A 21171-nucleotide genomic window follows, 5' to 3' on the forward strand; every position below is an offset into this window, starting at 1 on the left:
AGGCGTGGGCTTAATGAGGAAACATTTGTGGAAGAAACACCTAATTTAGGTATTGATGTTGGAGAAATAATCCACTTTTAGGTCATGAGGCAATGCAACAATATTTTACCGACACTTTTAATGAAGACTTAGATGATGATGATGAAACACAACCCCCCGAAAATCCCATAGGAGATACATGTCCTGCACAATCACATACACAAGACGAACCGCCTAGAACTCGTAAGCCAACAGCTAAAGTTTGAAAATTTATGACTAAGAATAGGGAAAACCAATCGCCCACATGTACCCTATGTGGACAAGTATTTAGTTTTAAGCAAGGAACTGGTAAGGATGGTGGAACGGGTACACTAAATGCTCATATGAGAACCAAACATATGGATGTTTGGGGAGAGCAAACGGGTTCAAATGTATGGGGGATTCAAATGACGATAGACCCACGAATCGGTAGGAATTTTAAGTATGACAAGAAAAAAGAGCGTGTAGAAATAGCTAAAATGGTAGCTTATGATTGTTTACCATTTTCCTTTCCATCGGGTATGGGGTTTGTTACTTACATTCAACGTTGTTATAATCCGTTATTTGAGGGTATTCCTAGAAGTACTTGTAGAGCCGATGTTATAGATGCGCCATGTATTTAATTCTTTAAATTGTAATGTTTGTCTTACCGCTGATTTGGGTCTTAGTCTTAACAAGTTAGATTTTTTTTGCTATTACATGTCATTGGGTTGATGACAATTGGGTTATGCAAAAAAGAATTATAGCTTTTTTATATGATGAAGGAAAAGGTCGTCATGATGGAAATTTTTTAGTGGATTCAATGTCTACTATTATGAGTTTTTTTAACATTTATAGAAAAACACTTTGTATTGCTTTAGATAATGCTTCTAATAATACAAAGGCGATTGGTCTTTTAAAGAGAGAATTAAACCCTCCGCTAGAAAATATTTTTCATGTGAGATGTAGTTGTCACATTTTAAATTTAATTGTTAAAGATGGTCTTGACTATTTTGACGATTCTATTCAAAAAGTCGAAATGCGGTTGCGTTTTTTTTTGTAATGCTAATAGGGGAAGATTTAGAGATTTTAAGAATGCTTGTGTGGAAATTACCTTAGACCTAGGAAAATTCAAGTAGAAATTGAGACTAGGTGGAACTACACTTACATTATGCTACAACAAGCATATGAGTATAGGATTCCCATACAACAAATTCACAACAAATATAATACTAATAGTGAAGATTGGTTAAATTTTTCGCATTGGGACGATGTTAAAGAATGTGTTGAGCTCTTAGAAATTTTTTATAATGCAACTCTTGCTTTTTCTAGACAATTCTATCCCACGGTAATCGGAATTTTAGCCTACTTAGCGGAAATAGCTAGAGTTTTACAAGAGTATAAACATAAACCCGGTTATCAAGTGTCTATTTTTGAAATGATAATCAAATTTAAGAAGTATTTTTTTCCCATCCCAAATTTATTTATATTGGATTCTCTTTTAAATCCTTGTTTAAAAATGTCTTATACTAAAAATTTGGTTGGTCAAATTTATACTTTTTTAGAAATTGAAGCGGGAGTTCAACCATCTTTAGTCAAGCCGAACTCGCTATTGATGATGAGTTTAGAATTTTTTTTACTCATTATTGTAGTTTGGAAGAACGTGCTACACCTGTTAGCGTCGCCACGCCCTACTACTTCTCAAAGTAGCAAAAAGGGCTTATCGGGTTTAAAAGTTTTACATTCACAGCCAACTTCTTCTTCAAGTGCAAACTTTGATGAATATAACTTTTATTTGATGCAGCCAAATGTAGATATCAAGGAACTGGATGACTTGGACGTCTTAGCATGGTGGAAGAAGTACAAGGCAAGTTATCCGATACTCTCAAGAATGGCTCGAGATATCCTTACGGTTCAAGTATCAACCGTGGCTTCGGAGAGCGCATTTAGCCAAGGAAGACAAAGAAATTGGAGACCATAGACATTCATTATCCGGCTTTAGCTTGCAAGTACTAGTGTGCATTCGCGATTGGATTAGATCGGAGCTCGCAACCAAAACTTAGAAGCGGAGGAAGGCGAAGAGGAAGAAATTGAAGATTTGATAGCTAGTGGACCGGACCAAATGGAAGACTTTGAAGATATTTCCATGACCGAATATAATGTGGAGGAAATTAACGAAATGGTTCAAAATTGGTGATTTTATTATTCGACTATTTCTATACTACTCATGTATTATTTGTAAGTTAAAAAAAAGAGAAAAGACATGTTTTAACCCTTGAACTTGGCACGAAAACTCACTTTAGCAACTAAACTTAAGTTGTATTTATATACCCCCCTTAACAACTTTCATTTCAATTATTTTCCACCCTAAAAAAATAATATCACTCTCACAAAATATACACTCGCGCTCATTGCCACATCGTTGCCACGTCATTGCCATGTCAAAAAATACCAACACTTCATTTTTTATTTTTCTTTTATTATTTTTTCTCTTTCTCTTTCTTCTTCACATTTTCTCTTCCTTCTTCTTCTTCCCATGCCGCCGCCGCCCTGCCCGCCGCCGCCGCCCAAAAGAAAATTATTTTTCTTTTATCATTTTTTTCTCTTTCTCTTTCTTCTTCCACTTCTCCCTTTTCTCTTTCTTCTTCACCCGCTCCTCTTCCCCCACCCCACTATTCCGCCCTACTACCCACCATCTACTTCCCAAAACTCCCCCCGCCGCCAGCCCCGCCCCCGCCCCCACCGTTATTGTTCATCACCCCACGCCCCGCATTCCCCATCTAAAATATACTTCTTAATAATCATATACACCCTTCCCATATATATATATATAACACCGTATATATATATATATATATATATATCAACAAGTAAAGAATCCATGGTTGTTTTTTGGTGTCATTTCGATTAGTATTTAGTATTGATCGATAACATTTTTTGGAGTGAACCTTTTTAAAAAGAATTATACCACTTCATTATATATATAATATATATATATATATTGATATATCTCCCGATTTGATATAAAATGATGTTTCTTTGTCGTGCCTATAAACAAAGAATATATATTACATGATTTATCTTTGTACGCATTGAGGTAGAGAAAAGATTATATTGTGCAAGGATATATATAAACAATGAAAAAGTGATAATAATATACTTCCATGGTGGTAGCCGGTGGAGTATAGGTGGCAAATGGGGGGAAGAGGACCCTTAATTTTTATTTAATTTTATTGATTTATTATATAATAATAATATATATATTAGTATATATGTCATATATTTCTTTTTCTTTTTCTTTTTTGCCATAAGTATAAAAAATAATTGAAATGAAAGTTGTTAAATATATAAATACAACTTAAGTTTAGTTGCTAAAGTGAGTGATTTTATAAGTTCAAGGGGTTAAAACATATATTTTCCCTAAAAAAAAAACTATATATATATATATAAAATATATATATTTCTTCTATTTACTTGTGTTCATATTTTTACTTTTATAAAGTTAGGAATATACCTAAAATATACTAAGAATATACTTAAATTAAAAACTAGAAAGTTATATACTTGAAAATAACTAAAATATACTAAAAATATACTTATATATATATATATATATATATATATATATATATATATATATATATATTATAAGTATATATAGTATATAACTTAATATATATATATATATATATTAAGTTATACATATATATAAGTATATAACTAAAAATATAAGTATATTTTTAGTATATTTTAGTTATATATATATATATATATATATATATATATATATATATATATATATAAGTTATACTTATATATAACTTAAACATATTTATATATATTAAGTTATATAACCTATATATATACATATATTGATATATATATAAGTATATTCTTACTATATTTTAGGTATATATATATATATATGTATACGTATATACGAATTTATAAACTTAGAAAACAATTAAGCTATAAATAACATAAGTTATAATAAGTATATATAGTATATAACTTAAACATATATATATATATATATATATATATATATATATATATATATAGTTATATAACCTACGTATATTGATATATATACGTATTATAATAAGTATATATAGTATATAGTGTTAACTTAAGCATATAACTTAATATATATATATATATACACGTATATTCCGTATTACTTTATATTAAGCGTTAGTCAAGAATATTTAAACTTTACTTATAAACTTGTATAACATATGTAAATATACCTACAATATACTAATAAATACTATAATATATATATATAATACAAAAAAAAAAAAAAAAAAAAAGGGTTTTGAAGGTTTTTAACCGGACCGGTTCCGGTTTGAGGTTTCAAACCGGTAAACCGGAACCGGTTAAACCGGAACCGGTTAAACGGTTCCGGTTTTTTAACCGGAAACCGGCCGGTTCCCTAACCGGTTACCGGTCCGGTTCCGGTTAAACCGGTTAACAGGCATACCGGAGGGGTATTATCCAATTTTTGTACGTATTGAAAAAAAATCCTTTTTAAGTCTTATTATCCAAATACTCGTATATCCCCTGGCATTTGGAACTAAACGTTAAAGTTCTACTAACGATCTGATGCTCCATGGCTAACCCGTACGCATCAATGCTTAATACTATTCTCCGCCGAGTAATAACCCTAATCGTTGCTTCTATAATAATCATCGGAATAGTTCTCTTCACAATCTCTCTCATTATTTTTCCCGGTATGCCTAATATCCAAGTGGAATCACTCGCTGTTTCACACCTCAATCTTTCAAATTCCCTCATTACTTCCAACTGGGATCTCCATTTTTCTGCTCAAAACCCCAACAAGAAAATCACTCTATACTTGGAAGATATTGTAGCTGCTATTTTCTATGATTCACTCTCACTTTCTGATACTAATGTTCCACTTTTTTTATTTATTTATAAGGGTAATGAGACCACTCAAAAAGTTGGTTTTGCTTCTTCAGGGTCGTATGTGGAGAAATGGGCTTTTGATGCTATGAATAAAGAGATGGATGAAAAGAAAAGTATTGGATTTAATGTGAGAATGGTGGGTAGCGTTTGGTTTTGGAGGACAAGTATGAGTTATTTTAGTGTTTATTGTGGGGTTTTTTACTGTTGGGGTTAGTTTAAATGACTCTTCTGGAAACTTGCTTGGAGGGCCAAGGCAGTGTGTTCTTGGGATGTGATAGTGAATTTAGGATTTCTAAAAGATGAGTGCACTACTACAAAAAAGGAGGAAAGAAATGCGTTGAGTGGGGATTGATCTTTGAACCTATAGGTAAATAACTTAGCTTTCAATCAAGTGAACCACTAAGCCTTTTGTAGCATGAGTTCCATAAGGTAATACTAGATATAGTTTAAAAATTATATACATAATATATCGAATTTAATCGGATGAGCATGGTTAACGTGACCTTTTCTTACCACATAAATTCGCCACTGGTTTTGCTCTGAGAGGTGAATTCGGTTGACCTTTAGGTTACTAATTCAGTTCTTTCATTCTAGATCTTTACATTTTTTATAAATTGTATAAGCTAACTTGTTTGGAGGTTGTTATTAGCAATGTAGAGAGGATAATTCTGATTGAACTGGGTTATTGTTAAATGATATATCCAAACTGACCTTGATGGTTTCTTTATTTACATTGGTGTTAAGGTGGTTGTCGTTGTAGTTCCGAGGGAGAATGTGTTTTATAATTATGCGATTCTTGGGTTTCAAAATAAGTGTACATTTAGCCTTTTTATTTTGGTTAAAAATAAGTGTTCACTTTCACAATCAAGAATAAATTAATTAATTTCTTCCAAATTTACCCCTGTTTAGATAAGTGAGTTTTTATGTAATCAAGAAACTATATTGATTATTTAGTATTTAATGAAGGATAGTTTAGTCAAAATACCAATTATTTCAAGGAGTTAGATTTTCTTAAGGGGTATGCAAAAGACTAAGTGAACACTTATTTTGAACCGGAGGGAGTAGTTTACAGCACTAAGCAAGTCAAAAAGGGCTGTTGCAATTTGAATACTATGTTGTATTGCAAAATGAAGGTTGTTCATGTGTACCTGTAGATGAGTAATCTTGAGGTAATCAAGATGTAGGAATCTATCTATGAAATTATCTAACGAGCTAGACTGGATTGAGCTTGAAGCTCATCTGTTGAGATTGCAAGCCTTGAGAAACACAGAGTATAGAAGAAAGAAGAAGAGGATATTTTGTATTGCTTTGATCGATCAGTTACAAAATGTGAAGGAAGGAGATATTTATAGTTGTGGGAAATTGCCACCTGTAGCTTAGCTGGCAGCGGTCCCATGTGCACACATGTGCATTCTTCCACTAACTCTAACAACCTCCTAACTAACCCTTTTAACTAACTAATCCTCTAACTGATTACAATTACTTCTAATCAGAGGATTAGATTACATCATATTTCAATACTATCGATAGTTTTTATAACCGAGAAATCTCCAAGGCCAATGGGCACATCTTTAAACCCGCTAGATTAAGGACGCTTTCTACCCTTCTCCACTTAAATGTTGGAATCTTTCATTTAGGATGTCATTTTATAGATTATTTAATATTTTGCAGTATCTGAATTGTGATGTGACCTCAATAACTCATTTGGGGTTCCTAATCTGCCTTACACTGGAGAGTTCTTCCAAGATCCCCCTCCCCTGAATTTTTGCATTTTTCTCCTCTTGAAACTAACAGTTGTTGAAATTATAGGGGTGCAATATTTGTCACTGTGAAGGAGGTTTTGAAATTAAGGTTCTTGAATTCCCTTTATATTAAGCTTGCTCAGTGTCCCATTTGATTTTCTTGCTCAGAGTATAGGGCTTCTATAGCTTCTTAGGATATTATATGTTCTTTCCTTCGAGCGTGCCATCACAAGTAGTGTTCTTTATGTACTTTTTTAATGTTATAAGGTGAAAGTTCGCTCCTTCGCCTTCGTATTGTCCAAGTTCTGGTTACTTGTCTGAAATATTTTATTTTTGAAGTAACATGAAACAGCTTACGGAAATGTCTATATGCATTTTCTAGTTCATGTCTACTAGTGATACAAGCTTGGAGTACCTAAAGGTGACCTTCGCAGGACATTAGCCAATCATGTTATGGTGCATTGTTTTGGCAGGTAACAAGTGGCCATTTGTTAAGATGTTGTGGTTGTGGGGAAAATAGGTGATGGGAGGAAAACAATGGGGGAAAGGAGATGTAAAAGACTATTACCATGAGTCCTTTAGGGTAACCTCATAGTTCATGTCATTTCATGCAGTAGGCACGTTTGAGCTAGGCTAAGAAAAATTTAAGTAGTTCTCAAAAACACACTCAGGGGAGATGTGAATATGTAGATTATACTTGAGCTAAGTCTCTTTCAATTTTCAAGTGCTGTAGAATCATGCACTAGGCAGCTGCACCAGTGAAGTTTAGACTTATACCGGTAAGTATCTTAATAAAGATTTGTTGAAGTGTAAGAAATTTTCCTTCGTTGCAGATTTACAGCTGCATGTTCGATAAGTTGGAAGATCATTGTACTCTCTCTCAATCTATGTGGCAACTTGTTAGGTACTGGATTCCTTATTCCTTACGTAACGAAGTCGTAAGAAATAAGAAATTAACTGAGAATAGTTTCAATATTTAATGTTTGACGGAAAAAATTGTTGGGTGAGGATGATCAAGTAATCATGTAATTAGTACGAAAATGTGCTTGGTGTAGATTTCTCTCTGTTGCCGTCTCTATACCCTCACACCATCCCCAAAAAAGGCCTGTGCCAGTGTGTTGAGACGAAAATTTATGAGATGTCAATCTTAGTTCTTGCATTGCTGAGCTTTTCCTTAAACACGACAACTCAACAAGCTGGATTCGTTAGTGTCATTTTTGTTTTCAGCGGTACAAGTTCATCTGCTTTCCATGTCTAGGAAAGACAATGAAAATTCTCTTTTAATTCCAGCAATGAAAATCCTCTTTTAATTCCAGCCCTGAATGAACAAAGTGTTTCCTATGCAATCTCTGTCAATCCCGTTGACGATGATCCCCCTTCCGCCAAGCTACTTTTCCTTGTCTCAGGCAGACTGCAAGTGGGATTCATTGAAACCATGAACAAGATCTTCAATTAAACATTGCAAACTGGAGAAGTTTTTCATTTTCCCTAAAGGGCTTGGTCATTTCTAGTACAATGCTGAAGCTAACAATTGTGCTCGGGCTATATCTGCATTTGAAAGTGTCAAATGCAGGCACTGTTTCTGTTCCTAACTCTATGTTCAATATGACAATATTTTAGCTAAGTCATTCAAGACTGATATCATCACCTTTCAGAAACACAAGGAAGGTCTAGCCTGAAGGTGGAATGGTGGTGTATAGTTTAGCGTAAATATCCACTAAACTTCAATTTCTCAGGTGCGTATAATTTCTTTTCTTCCATAAAAGTTATGCATTAAGTTTTACTGCATTAATGTTCATGTCAACTTACCATGGCCATGTCCTGTCGAATGGTGTACATGTTCAGTCTAGACTTTCCTATTGACGATGGTCCTTGGTTTCGAAGTAAAAGAAAAATCAAACCTATCCTATCTATAGAAAACTTTTTGTTATTCCCTAAACTTAGAAACAATCTGAGGGGCCCATTTAACCATTAAAACTGAAATAGTACACCGACGTGTCATGTTGATAGATTGTTTTCTTAATAACCGCAGATATGGCACCTTCAATTTGAACCACACTTGAGAGCTTCATATATTGTCTTATTAGGAGCCTTATCGTCTCATCTTTACGTACGAACATATGCAATCACGTCATGACACTGGAGGATAATTTAACCACCCAGTTCAATAATTCCACATAACCTAATATTTCGATTTCGAAGTTGTACAAATAGAGTTAGATATACTCAAAATTCACTGTATATGCCGGAGTTAACACTGCGTTGGTGTGATGTAATCTCACTATGCGCTTCCACTCCCGGGATAATTTTACAAATAATCATTCAACCTTTTATTTTATTTTATTGCACCAAAGCCGTTAAATTGTAACATAAATATTACCCAATTTTGGCCAAATATCATAAAAAGTCCATAAATTATTTTTTATAACAAAAAAGTAATCAATTTTGCTTGAGTATCATATCAAATGTCTCATTTGTTTCATCATAATGACTTTCTTTGATGCTTAGCCATAGTTGAGTGATATTTTTATTACAGAAAATAGTTTTGTGAGTTTTCTAATGCTTAGATAAAATTGAGTGATTTTTTTTAATTCTGGAAAAATAACTAGTGACTTTGATATAATAAAATGAAATTTGAGAGACCATATGCCGAACGCTCCCCCTCCAGCAGCGCTTCAAACGTTCTGTTTTCATCTCTATTTATTCTTTTCTACTATCACAAACTAATACTATACTGTAATTTGAAATAAATATTGTTAGTGGAAGATATTGCCCTCAAGTACTGGAATATTGTTTTCCATATCGCTAAATTATCGCCTCCCGTTCCAAACTAAATATCTTTACTTCTTTTTAGTCTTGTCTCAAAATAGTACTTTTTAATGTTTTAATTGCGCTGACAGAAAAATTACACAAATTGTTTACTTATGCCTTGCATGTTCTTTTCATGTAACTACTTAAACATCTCATAATCAACTTCAGCATTACTATTCATTTAAAATCTAACTAAATCTTTCAGTTTGAAAAAGCAGTGAAAACATAAGTGGTGGCCCCTGTTATATTGCCCAAAAAGCCAAGAAATTCGGCCCAAAAGCAAAACTAAAGTGTGAGATTATTTACTCCTTGAATATGAGTATACTGGGGTAGTAACAAGATTATTTAATTCTAATCCTTCTTTTTTAATTTATGTAAACTTATTACTATTTGGAGAGTCGACGAGGTGGTTCTTTGATCGCATTTTTCTTACATTTTTTCTGAATTACTTGGATTATAAATTATCATGACTTATAGTACTTTTTAAATATATAAATTTTATTTTTACAAACTGGAAAAATCATTGTCGAAATTTATGGTCAAAATTATAAAGTTTGACCCTCGTACTCCGAAAAGATTCACATAAATTAAAACGGAAGGAGTATTAGAAAAAGTGCTGAAAAGACATCAAAAAAGGCGTGACCCTTTTCATTTTCCATTTTCTACCTAATTAGCAAAGCAACAAACTTGAGTCATTCACATAGGGTTTTCAATCTTCGTCTAATTACGCCAATATTCATGTGAACATGATCAATTTAATAGCAAACTCAGGATTTTCACTACGCAGAGTCAATATGCGCAGTGTAAATTTTAGACGAGGAGGGGTCAATTGATTTCCCAGATTTCCCAGATAGCTCTGCCCCGGGACCTGATTAGTTGTGAAAATCTTCCTCTTCATTGTCACAATCTGAAGTTATTTTTCATTCATTTATTAGAGTGTCTCTGTATCCACCGTCCAATATATATCTAGGAACCTTTTCAGAAACAGCAAGTAGCTTCTCCTTTTATAAATCAGTAGCCAATAGGAGCAGTCAAATTGAGGTCTAGTAACTAATTACGTGACCATAATTAATAAGCCGTCATAAGAAAAAAGGGCAGCCTAGATCTGAGTTTTAAGATTGAGATCTTAATTAAAAAGGTAGACATTTTAAAGTGACTGCATACATACTAAGTTACAGTGTGTGTAGCATCAAGTGAAAATCTTTTACATGATCATACAACTCATATTAAGCCAATTGAATATGATGAACCATAATTCATCTAATACAGTTAGTGTTGTTAATCATGTTTGTCATGTGATCGATAAAAAGCAGAACGATAAACGACACATAAAAGCAGCTATTTATAACACTGTTAACTTTATTGTGATATTGAAAAATGATTGTGAACTAACAAGGGCTTATAAAGTCAGTAACAAGTTCTGAATGAAAAATTGGTAGCTGAAGATGAAAAAAGCATCTAGATTTAAGAGGCTAATCGAAAACTTATACTAATAGAGATGTAGATATAAACAAGAAAATGAAATTGAGGAAATTATAAACAAATATCTAATTAAACATGATCAATGCGATCCTTAAAAGACAACTAATATACTTAGATTTCACTTTTACTTGGAGGAAATTGTAAAGAAATACTCCTTCCCTTCACTTTTACTTGTCCACTATACTAAAAATAAATTTTCACTTTAACTTGGTCACTATACTAAAAATAAATTTCACTTTTTTTATTCTTTTTATTTGAGGAATACGGATAATTATATTACTTACTAAGTAGAGTGCAAAATATTACATTGCATTGTGTCACTTAGGACACTTTGATTGCCCAGACTAGCAAGGAGACTACAGAGTCCGGAGCCAAAAGGGTATAAAAATACACGGTATAAACCAAAAGGGGGCGGGCAAAAATTTACATACCAAAAGCCCACGTTATACCCCAATTTTTTTTTTAATTGTCAGACCATTGAAGCCGTAAAAAAAAAAAAAACAATTTTTTAATAAAACGTGAATCCCTCCACGTTTTACAAATTATATTTGTAAAACGTGGAGGGATCCACGTTTTACAAACATAACTTTTTTCCCGCACGGTTTAGGGTTTAATTTGTAAGACGTTGCCTCTATTTAAATCATATTCGGCTATGTTTTTAATAAAAAAAATTTATTGATTTTTTTAATTTTTAAAGCATATAGTTAATTTTAGTGAATAACTCAAATAAATATTTTAATACATGCAATAATTAAATATGTGTTATATATGCGAACAGAAATAAAAAATAAAATATAAGTTAAATAAACGTCACACATTAACTTATTAATAAATGTTAAATTACATGATAACTATTAAACGGCACAAGACATGTTTTATTTTTTAAGATTTTGATTTAAACGTGTTATTTTTTAATCAAGACATAACTTTATTTTGAATATAAATCTAAGTCTAAAAAATATAAGGTGAAAAACTAGTTGTAAAGTGGTCAAACTTTAGATGGTCATAACTTTGCGCTCGGACATCCGTTTTACGCGTTTTTTTTTTAATAAAAAAAAATTATTGCTTTTTTTCATTTTTAAAGCATATAGTTAATTTCAATAATTAAATTTGTTTGAAAAAAACTTAGTGTTTGACCGTAAGGTTATTTTAGTCAACTTTATATGTCGAGAAAATTAGTCGACTTTATTTTCAAAAATTAAAATCGCGAGTGAAATTGACATTCACATGACTACATTACCCCCGGATTTTTACATTGAAATCTATTGCATATCATCATCTTATAAGTAACTAAAACTGAAAATTTCAGGCCAATTTGGGGGAAAATTGAAATTGAATGGGATAAAAGGTGTTTTTTTAAAAATCGGCTCGGCCTATGGCGGTTTGTCAGCATAGATCTCGAAAAAATACGCAAGTTCAAAAAAAAAAACGCGTAAAACGGATGTCCGAGCGCAAAGTTATGACCATCTAAAGTTTGACCATTTTACAACTAGTTTTTCACCTTATATTTTTTAGACTTAGATTTATATTCAAAATAAAGTTATGTCTTGATTAAAAAATAACACGTTTAAATCAAAATCTTAAAAAATAAAACATGTCTTGTGCCGTTTAATAGTTATCATGTAATTTAACATTTATTAATAAGTTAATGTGTGACGTTTATTTAACTTATATTTTATTTTTTATTTTACGTTCGCATATATAACACATATTTAATTATTGCATGTATTAAAATATTTATTTGAGTTATTCACTAAAATTAACTATAGGCTTTAAAAATTAAAAAAATCAATAATTTTTTTTTATTAAAAACATAATCGAATATGATTTAAATAGAGGCAACGTCTTACGAATTAAATCCTAAACCGTGGGTGAAAAAAATTTATGTTTGCAAAACGTGGATCCCTCCACGTTTTACAAATTATGTTTGTAAAACGTGGAGGGATTCACGTTTTATTAAAAAAATTGTTTTTTTTTTTTTACGGCTTCAATGGTCCGACAATTAAAAAAAAAATTGGGGTATAACGTGGGCTGATCCACGTTATACCCCTTTTGGTATGTAAATTTTTGGCCGCCCCCTTTTGGTTTATACCGTGTATTTTTATACCTTTTGGCTCCGGACTCGAGACTACAAGTGTCAACCTTGACATACTTTGTACATAGTAAACTACCCGAAAGATCAGTACTTAGTTGTCTTAACACAAAAGTAGGTGGTATAGCATATTTCTTAACACGACTAGATTTAGATTTTGAAGCCTCCTTTGCTAACAGGTGAGCAACTTGATTTCCTTCAGGAAAGAGATGTCGAATTTGCACTTGCTTCCTCCGGAGAATAAATCATCTGCAAGATGAGACGAGAATCATAACTCATAAGAATGTCCACTTTAGCATATCAAGAGAAAAACATATATTAATTACTTTCCCCCAAATTATCTCTCAAGACTTAAGATATACACCTATAAATGTGGATATTATGATGAAGAAAATGCAATTTATTGTGAACAAATAAAGATGAATGGAGGGAGTATCTAATTCCATATTCTTGTTGCAATTATAAAAGTCTGCAGTGTGGTTGTTACGATCTTTGACTGTGTAGGGGAATTTTCGTCAAACACAAAACCAATATTCGTTTGTTGTGTTTTAATATGCGCATTTATCATCGTTATGTACGCGTGGGTTTTGGTTTACAAATAGCAATATAAAGACTATACGTAATTTATCACTGTGGTTGATAATTTCCACGCATTTGTTCGATGAGAATGTGATTCCCAAGCTCTATGTTTTCTCCTCAACCTCGCTGTCAAAATATCATAAAACCGACATCTTGTGAACTCACACATACGTAAAAAGAAATTTCCGAAAAAGATTCATTGAAGAACTATGACTACCAATAAAAAGATTTGTCCCTTTCGCTATTTTCAAATTCTAAAATAAATAAAATTTGACTACTATTTCAAAATTTGATTTTTATTCACCATTCGATATTTGAATTGCAACATATAACATTTTCGTGTACCTTTTAACTTTTATATTAATGATGATTAATTAAGTTCAATTTAACTTGTTAAATTTGTCGATTTCCTGAGCGAGAACGATATGAATTGAAACAAATAAAGTAAATATTTCACAGGGACTGCAATCCAAGATATATTTTGTTTCTTTAATAGTAATATGCTTACAAGGTGGTTAAATGACGAAAAGGCATAAAAAGCTTGAAAAAACAAATCCACAAAGATTAAATCAAATAGAGTGATATAAAGATAGAATAGCAATAATTACTTTATGGGTTGGTCAATTTAGCGATGATGCATTGACAGTTAGGTAAGTAGGTAAAAATATTTAATGGTAGGGGATAAATTTAATTCATTTATTGAAAATTTATTAGTAGGGGATAGATTGCTCATTTATTTTGTGTAATTAGATTAGATTATGCAGAGGCCAAAGCTGCCTAAAAAAATTCAACTTTCATTAATAACCTAGTTTTTATCATTCTTCTTTTGAGAGCATGTAATTATGAATAGTACCGTTTTACCATTAGAATCAACGCGGTGTGAGCAAAAGCAAAGAAATTTCCTTCTTAGCACAATTTAGACGCAAACACGCCAATCGCTCAATTCCAAATTATGTCCATTCAAAAAATTTGTTTAAAGTAGGATCTTTACAAAAATAATTGACAGAGTCCGCTGCATAATATGCACAAATTAAAACTTAAGTAGGAAATATAAACAATTAGATGATCGTAAAATTCCTTTATTTAACATAATATCTGGTGTGAATGAGTTGAACTTAAATGGAATATTAAGAATTTACATAATCGACCTCAATTTGTTTGGGACCAGATGCAGTTATTATTATTGTTACTCCCATGTTTCAATTTGTGGCCAATTATATATACCTCTGCCGTTAACAAATCGTCTCGTACTTACCCTTGATTTTAACAAATTTAGATAATTGAACGGATTTCATGTATCAAAATACTTGACATTTTTTCCCCTCATTTTACTCTTCTACATTTAATTATATAATATTTAAATTATTTTTCAGATTGAAGTTTTTTCTCGGTCAAGAGTAAGTACGACATAATTTGGTGAGCACGACTATTCTCAAAGTATACTAAAAATGATAAAACTAAAATAATTTAATAGGAGTACTTTTTAATCCCTTTTTCCTATTAAATGGGGATTGAGCTCCTCTTCATTTTCTTCAAGTTCTATCTTATATTAGAGACACTTGACATGAGTTAGAATTAATGAATAAGTTTTAATTGACTAAAACAAAACCCTAATCAAGATTTATATAATTAATAACTTATTCATAAATATATTAAAATATTTTTTATCTCTTCCTATTTTAATATTTCATTTTTTTCAATTATAACAACTCTTTAATGGTGATATTTTTCAGAATATAGACAACTCTTTCAAAAATATACCGTTACCGATTGAATAATAGGGTATACATTATATAAATTAGTAAGCATCATAATTGAAAAAAAATGAAAAATATCACCAATTGAATAATGCGGTCTATTTCTGCGTAGGGCAAAAAAAATCGGGTAAATCAGAAAAGATATTTTACTGGGTAAGAAAAGTAAAATAGAGAGAGAAAATATTCTATATTTATGGATAAGTTATTAATTATATAAATCATAATTAGAGATTTGTTTTAGTTAATTAATTCTTAACTATTAATTCTAAGTCAGCTCATATGTGTCTAATCTCAAATAGAACTTGCAAAAATAGAGAGAAGGGAAATAAAGGGAACCATCCATTAAATGGAAATGCAGCCGACTACAAAGTACAAACTGATAAAATAGAGGACACATTAACTCTCTGTGTCTTAAACCCCAGTTTACCCCTATATATCTACTTGTGGCACCGTGCCCACTATCAACCCCCCACCTCCACTCTCCAATATCCAAGTCAGCAAAGAATAAGCAACAAGAACAGGACTTGTCAACTGATAATTCCGATTCTGTAGACTGATTTTTCTATAACAAACTCAATTCTTCTTTCTTTAGATTAAACCATAGTTAGGCCAAGATGGTGACTGGTTGCTATCATCATTCTCTCTAAGTATATTTGCTCTTAAATCTCTGAAAAATTCTCCAGTTAGGTCAGGTTTCAATTTCTCAACCCACAATTGATTTTTCTTGCAAAAATTTTCAACGTTTGACATGAGTTCGTGTTTTTTTTTTTGACAGGTGTTGTGTCGGTTTCTTGCTCTGCAAAATTCAAAAGTGCTATGAGTTTTCCTTCAAATTTCCTCTGTTTCTTTACTTCAAACTGAATTTTGCACAGTGCTGTTAAGTCCATGGGCAATTTCGAAATTTCTTCTTTCTTTACACCCTTGTGGTTTCTCTAAATATGGATTTTTATTCTAGTTTTGTCTATCAAAAAGTGTTCTTGTTACTTGCTACCCTATTTGTCTCTGTTTCCATCTATTTGCTTCTTCTGTTCAACTTCATCCCTACATTGTTCCTCAGGTATCAAATTTCATTCTTTTTAGTACTCCCTTCGTCCCATATTATGTGACAGTGTTCGAATTTCAATAGTCGAACTAGTTTTTCATATGCTTTTTAAATATTTTAAATTATTAATTCTTGTGACTTATAGTAATTTTTATCTAGTTTTCCAATATGTAAATTTTATTTCGAAAAATTTAAAGATTATATGTTCACACACGGGTCAAATTCTAAAGTTTGAATATGAAAAAGTGAAAAATGTCACATACTTCGGGATAAAGGGAGTAATTTCTAATTTGTTTGTGATTAAATCACATTTCTCAGTTTTTTTTCCTTTTTTTGGAATTACAGATTAAGAAGGGGTCAGGCTCCTTTGGACAATTCAGAATTATTTGAAGTTGTGCCTGAAGAAAAAGACCAGAAAGAATCCGACAATGTGAAGGACAAGGAAGAATTTGAACCACAGTTTGATGCTTTTAAGGAATTTGTTGAGTCTGTGGATTTGGACAAGAAAGACGATATGCAGAAAACTGAGTTTTGTTTTGAGTTTAAATTCCCAACTTATGAGGAATTTAGTAAAAACAAGACACAAACTGTTGAACTATCAGGAAAGAGTTTTAGCAGCATTATTCAAGAACCTGAGATTGTGAACTTGAATGTTAAAGAAATTGGTCCTGATATGAAACATGTGTTTAATTCGGACGAAGAAAAAGAAGGCATTGAGGAGGAAGAGGAAATTAAGGAAATTGAAGGAATGAAATTAACGAAGGGAAAATCAGATACCGTGTGCAAACAATTTTTGGGTGATTCAGATTTTCCTGATGAGTTTTTGTTTCAATCAGAGAAAGATTCTTCTTCGGGTACGGATTCGGATACTGTATCAATTGGTTTTGATCATATGCGTTCACTTATGAGCAGGTTAGTAAATTCCTACAGTGATGGCTTTTTATCAGATGATGACTTTGGAGGTGGTTTAGAGCTTGATCCTTTGAATACTGATATTGATCCAGAGTTAAAAAATCTTGAAATGTCTGAAGAAAATCTTGAATCTGAGGATTTTGAGGATAGTGATAGTGATTTAGTGGAAGAGTTAGGGAAATTAGAACAAGAGGAACAGAAAAATGATTTACTATTTTTATCTCAGAATGATTTTGATGAAGATTTGGGCATGGTTAAAAATGTAGAATTTGTTACAGAAGATGACAAGTTAATAGTAAATGGTCCACAAGAGTCTGAAAATCTCAAGTCAACAAATACAGCTATTGTTGATTCTTCTGGGGATGCAAACAAATTAGAGTCCCTATGGGAACATCAAGAATTGATTGAACAATTAAAGATGGAAATTCGAAAAGTCAGAGCCACGGGTCTGCCTACTATTTTGGAAGAATCTGAGTCTCCAACAATGGACGAATTACAACCATGGAAGATTGATGAAATGCTTCATCGTGAAGATTGCATGAGCGAACTTCACAAATTTTACAAGAGTTATCGAGAGAAAATGCGAAAATTTGATATCTTGACGTATCAGAAGATGTATGCAATAGGTCAGTGACAACTCTAAACTAACTACGTAATTTCTTTTTATAAATTATTGTCAGCGTATAAAAGTTAATTTTTTTTTAGTAATAGGCACACCGAGATTAGTGTCCACGGTTATCATCATATTTCATAATTGAGTGAAAATAGAATAAAGTGGCTAACCTTTAATTATTCAAAAAGTTTAATACTGGACCCACAAGATCTTGTTAGCTTGGGCTTCTGAAATTCATAATAATATCAAATTCAATGCATTGGATCCATGATGTAAGAAACAAAGTTGGCCCTAGTGAAAAGGCTTACTACCTCCTATTTTATGTTGTCCATACGAAAAACAAAAGGTTAGATAATGATACACTCATACACATTCGACATTCTTATTTTAATGTTTATTCCATTTGACTATGTCAAAAATGTTGTTGAGGACCATACATGTGAACAATAGGAAGATTACGCAACAAAATGTCCTTATTAGATACTACTGTACTTTCTAGAATACGTACATGCTTCTTTCTTATTATATAGCTGCTATCGAAACAGAATATACAAGTAAAAGAATTATAATAATGTCTATGGCGACTTTTTGTGTATGATGATCATATCTGGAAAGTTGAGGTTTTTATACTGTCATAATTCACACCCATAAGTTTGTTCAACAACAAACAGTTTGCTTAAGAAGATCTTGACCTCGAATTCTAATTAAAATATTTTTAGGATTGACTGATTACGTAGGGGATCATAGTTTTCTTCCCTAAAATGCCCCATCTAGGCGTCTCGCGGAATAGTTTGTTGTTTCTTTACTGTGTCAGTGTATAACTTAAATCTTTTTTTAATCTGTTGCTGCTCTAATCCAAAATGTATTACAGGTTATCTGCAGAAAGATCCGCAAAAAGACCCGTTGCAATTACTCTTCAATCAGAAATCTTCAGGTCCAACACTAAAATCCCTTCTCTCACAAAATATTAGGATATTCAAACATAAAAGTCATGACATTGACCCAATGGTAAAGTTTATCAAAGAATTGCAGAGTGATTTGGAAGTGGTATACGTTGGACAGATGTGCCTTTCTTGGGAATTTTTACATTGGCAATATATGAAGGCTTTAAATTTGTGGGATTCTGACCCGCGTGGTATCCGAAAATATAATGAAGTTGCTGGAGAGTTTCAACAGTTTCAAGTGCTAATGCAAAGATTTATAGAAAATGAACCTTTTCAAGGGCCTAGAGTTCAATATTTTATCAAGAGTCGATATGACCTTCGTAATCTTCTACAAGTTCCTGTTATTAGAGGTTAGTTTCTGAAATGATGCAACTTTCTTATCCCTCTTGTTGCTGATTGTTGTTAGAGGTAAAATCTAGTGTATTAAACTTAAAAGTGACATGCAGATGACAGAGTGAAAGACAGAAACAAGGCAAGAACAAGAGAGAAAGGTGACTATTCAATTAGAAGTGACGAGCTAGTGGAGATACTGGAAGAATCAATACGAATATTTTGGCGCTTTGTCAGAGCTGATAAAGATTGCTATAGTGTGATGGCGAAAGGTCAAAAGGGAATTCATCCAGATGTTCAAGAACTGGAGGACTTAGAGCTTTTACAGGAGACTAGAAAAAATCTTGAAAAGGTTATTTCATAAATTTTACCCATACTTCCTTTTTTGTAGCGATTACATATATCAAACTGTGTAACTTTATTATCTTAAAGTTTAAGTTGTTAGGGAGAGCATATTTTTTGTTTTTGATGTCTGGAATGTATAATGACATGGATTGTCTAACTTCATTTTTTCCTGGAATGCAGAAGGAGAAGAAACTGCAGGAAGTTTTGAGAAGTGGAAATTGCATATTGAGGAAGTTCAGGAAGAACAGAGAAGAGGATTCAGATCATGTGCTCTATTTTTTCTCTCAAGTAAACATGAAATTAGTCTCTAGGGTCCTCAACATGTCGAGGCTAACCAAAGATCAACTAGTATGGTGTCACAATAAATTAAGCAGGATTAGTTTTGCACATAGGAAAATACATGTAGAGCCATCTTTTTTGCTATTCCCTTGTTAATACTAGTCGATTTTTTTAGTAGAGTATCAATTATGGCAACATATTACCTTTTTGTTATAAACCATTTGTAAAGTTTTATTTTGGATGTATTATTAATGATTATACAACTAAAAGTGTAAATCATACCACTTGTAAATTGTACCACTTGATTTAAAAGTGTTAAATACAACTTGCACTTGCAAGTAGTATCTTAGTTGTTTTTTCATTGTACCAAGTTGAATCCATCAATTGCACAAGTTGTATATTGTAGGTTGAGGAGCAAACTTCTTCAATAAATAAGGAGCTTTGCCTTCTCATTTGTAAAACCAAGAAAAATGATAATATAATCTTTCCCTCGTCTCTATAAAGTTATTGATTTGCTTCTCTTATTTATTTGCAGTTATATATAGTTTTATGACACGTTATCAGCACGGAATCTACCACTAAGTTGGATTTCAGTAATTCAAAATTGACGAGTTGTTTGGGGTATGCTATTGGTCGATACTTTCTCCATGAAAACCGCTGCTGATAGAAGGTTTGAATTTTGAATTTATAATTTATTTACTCACCTTAACGGTAAGTATTTTTCTATCACCCAAATTTATTGTTGTATACCTCAAACCAAATCTAGTAGAGATTATCGCTTATATATTACTACAAGTCAAGCAATTCAATATTTTTTCATCATCCTGTAGAATTAGCAAGCAATATATGCCCATCAATAGTGGCGATATTTCATAATTAAGTATGTTATGGCTAAAATATATTTACGCTTATAACCACCAGAAGTGGTAATATCATATGCTTATTGTGATTACAACTGGAGATATATTAGAGAAAATTCTCTACATTATGTGTAGGCCTGCATTTGCTCATGAAGTAGCAATATCTTAAAAGATGTTCTAAGTTATCATATTTTCATATGCTTAAGGCACGTTCAAATATGTTCCATTCCTGAAGAATGAGTACTTTTGATAAATATAACAAATACGGATTCATTCTTTGAAGTGAATGTGACAATGCGTAGTAAAGCTTATAAATATGGACGTGCTCTTGATTGTGATGATGTCACGAATCACCTCGAGAAGAGGTAGAATAATTGAGAAGACAAAAAAAGCTAAATTCTCCATGCTTTACTTCCGAAGTAGTAACTTCGAAATCTGCTCCTGAAGTAGCAAACTC

The 21171-nt window shown here is 32.0% G+C and overlaps 2 protein-coding genes, 1 long non-coding RNA gene and 1 pseudogene across 4 annotated transcripts; all 4 read left to right on the top strand.

Annotated features, from left to right (window-relative positions):
* Positions 1-4573: 4573 nt before the first annotated feature.
* Positions 4574-9812, top strand: LOC132048369 (uncharacterized; annotated as a pseudogene).
* A 158-nt stretch (positions 9813-9970) lies between these two features.
* LOC132048370 (uncharacterized) lies at positions 9971-13500 on the top strand. The gene is made up of 2 exons (XR_009412953.1): positions 9971-11324; positions 13097-13500. It is a non-coding gene; the product is annotated as an uncharacterized LOC132048370 (long non-coding RNA).
* Positions 13501-15773: 2273 nt separating this feature from the next.
* LOC132047898 (uncharacterized) lies at positions 15774-17166 on the top strand. Its single transcript, XM_059438874.1, has 3 exons — positions 15774-16446; positions 16777-17096; positions 17153-17166. The coding sequence occupies exons 1-3, from the start codon at positions 16328-16330 to the stop codon at positions 17164-17166; spliced, it is 453 nt and encodes a 150-aa protein (XP_059294857.1). The 5' UTR covers positions 15774-16327.
* LOC132047096 (uncharacterized) lies at positions 17139-20018 on the top strand. 2 transcript variants are annotated; one of them, XM_059437996.1, is made up of 5 exons: positions 17139-17233; positions 17264-17969; positions 18828-19250; positions 19347-19582; positions 19756-20018. In XM_059437996.1, exons 1-5 carry the CDS (start codon positions 17180-17182, stop codon positions 20008-20010), a joined length of 1674 nt encoding a protein of 557 aa, XP_059293979.1. In that variant the 5' UTR covers positions 17139-17179; the 3' UTR covers positions 20011-20018. The 2 variants fall into 2 exon arrangements, with proteins under 2 accessions (XP_059293979.1, XP_059293980.1); XM_059437997.1 differs by lacking the exon at positions 17139-17233 and having other exon boundaries at positions 17264-17343; positions 17436-17969.
* Positions 20019-21171: the final 1153 nt, after the last annotated feature.

The sequence above is a fragment of the Lycium ferocissimum genome, chromosome 2 (assembly GCF_029784015.1).
Source record: "Lycium ferocissimum isolate CSIRO_LF1 chromosome 2, AGI_CSIRO_Lferr_CH_V1, whole genome shotgun sequence".
Taxonomy (NCBI): domain Eukaryota; kingdom Viridiplantae; phylum Streptophyta; class Magnoliopsida; order Solanales; family Solanaceae; genus Lycium; species Lycium ferocissimum.

Bases quoted from the DNA above. Each gene is read 5' to 3' on its own strand.
- LOC132047898 (XM_059438874.1), top strand. From the start codon at position 16,328: ATGGATTTTTATTCTAGTTTTGTCTATCAAAAAGTGTTCTTGTTACTT. The intron at 16,447-16,776 runs GTATCAAATTTC...TTGGAATTACAG, and splicing joins ATCCCTACATTGTTCCTCAG to ATTAAGAAGGGGTCAGGCTC.
- LOC132047096 (XM_059437996.1), top strand. From the start codon at position 17,180: ATGAAATTAACGAAGGGAAAATCAGATACCGTGTGCAAACAATTTTTG. The intron at 17,234-17,263 runs TCAGATTTTCCT...TTTTTGTTTCAA, and splicing joins GCAAACAATTTTTGGGTGAT to TCAGAGAAAGATTCTTCTTC. The intron at 19,251-19,346 runs GTTAGTTTCTGA...AGTGACATGCAG, and splicing joins ACAAGTTCCTGTTATTAGAG to ATGACAGAGTGAAAGACAGA.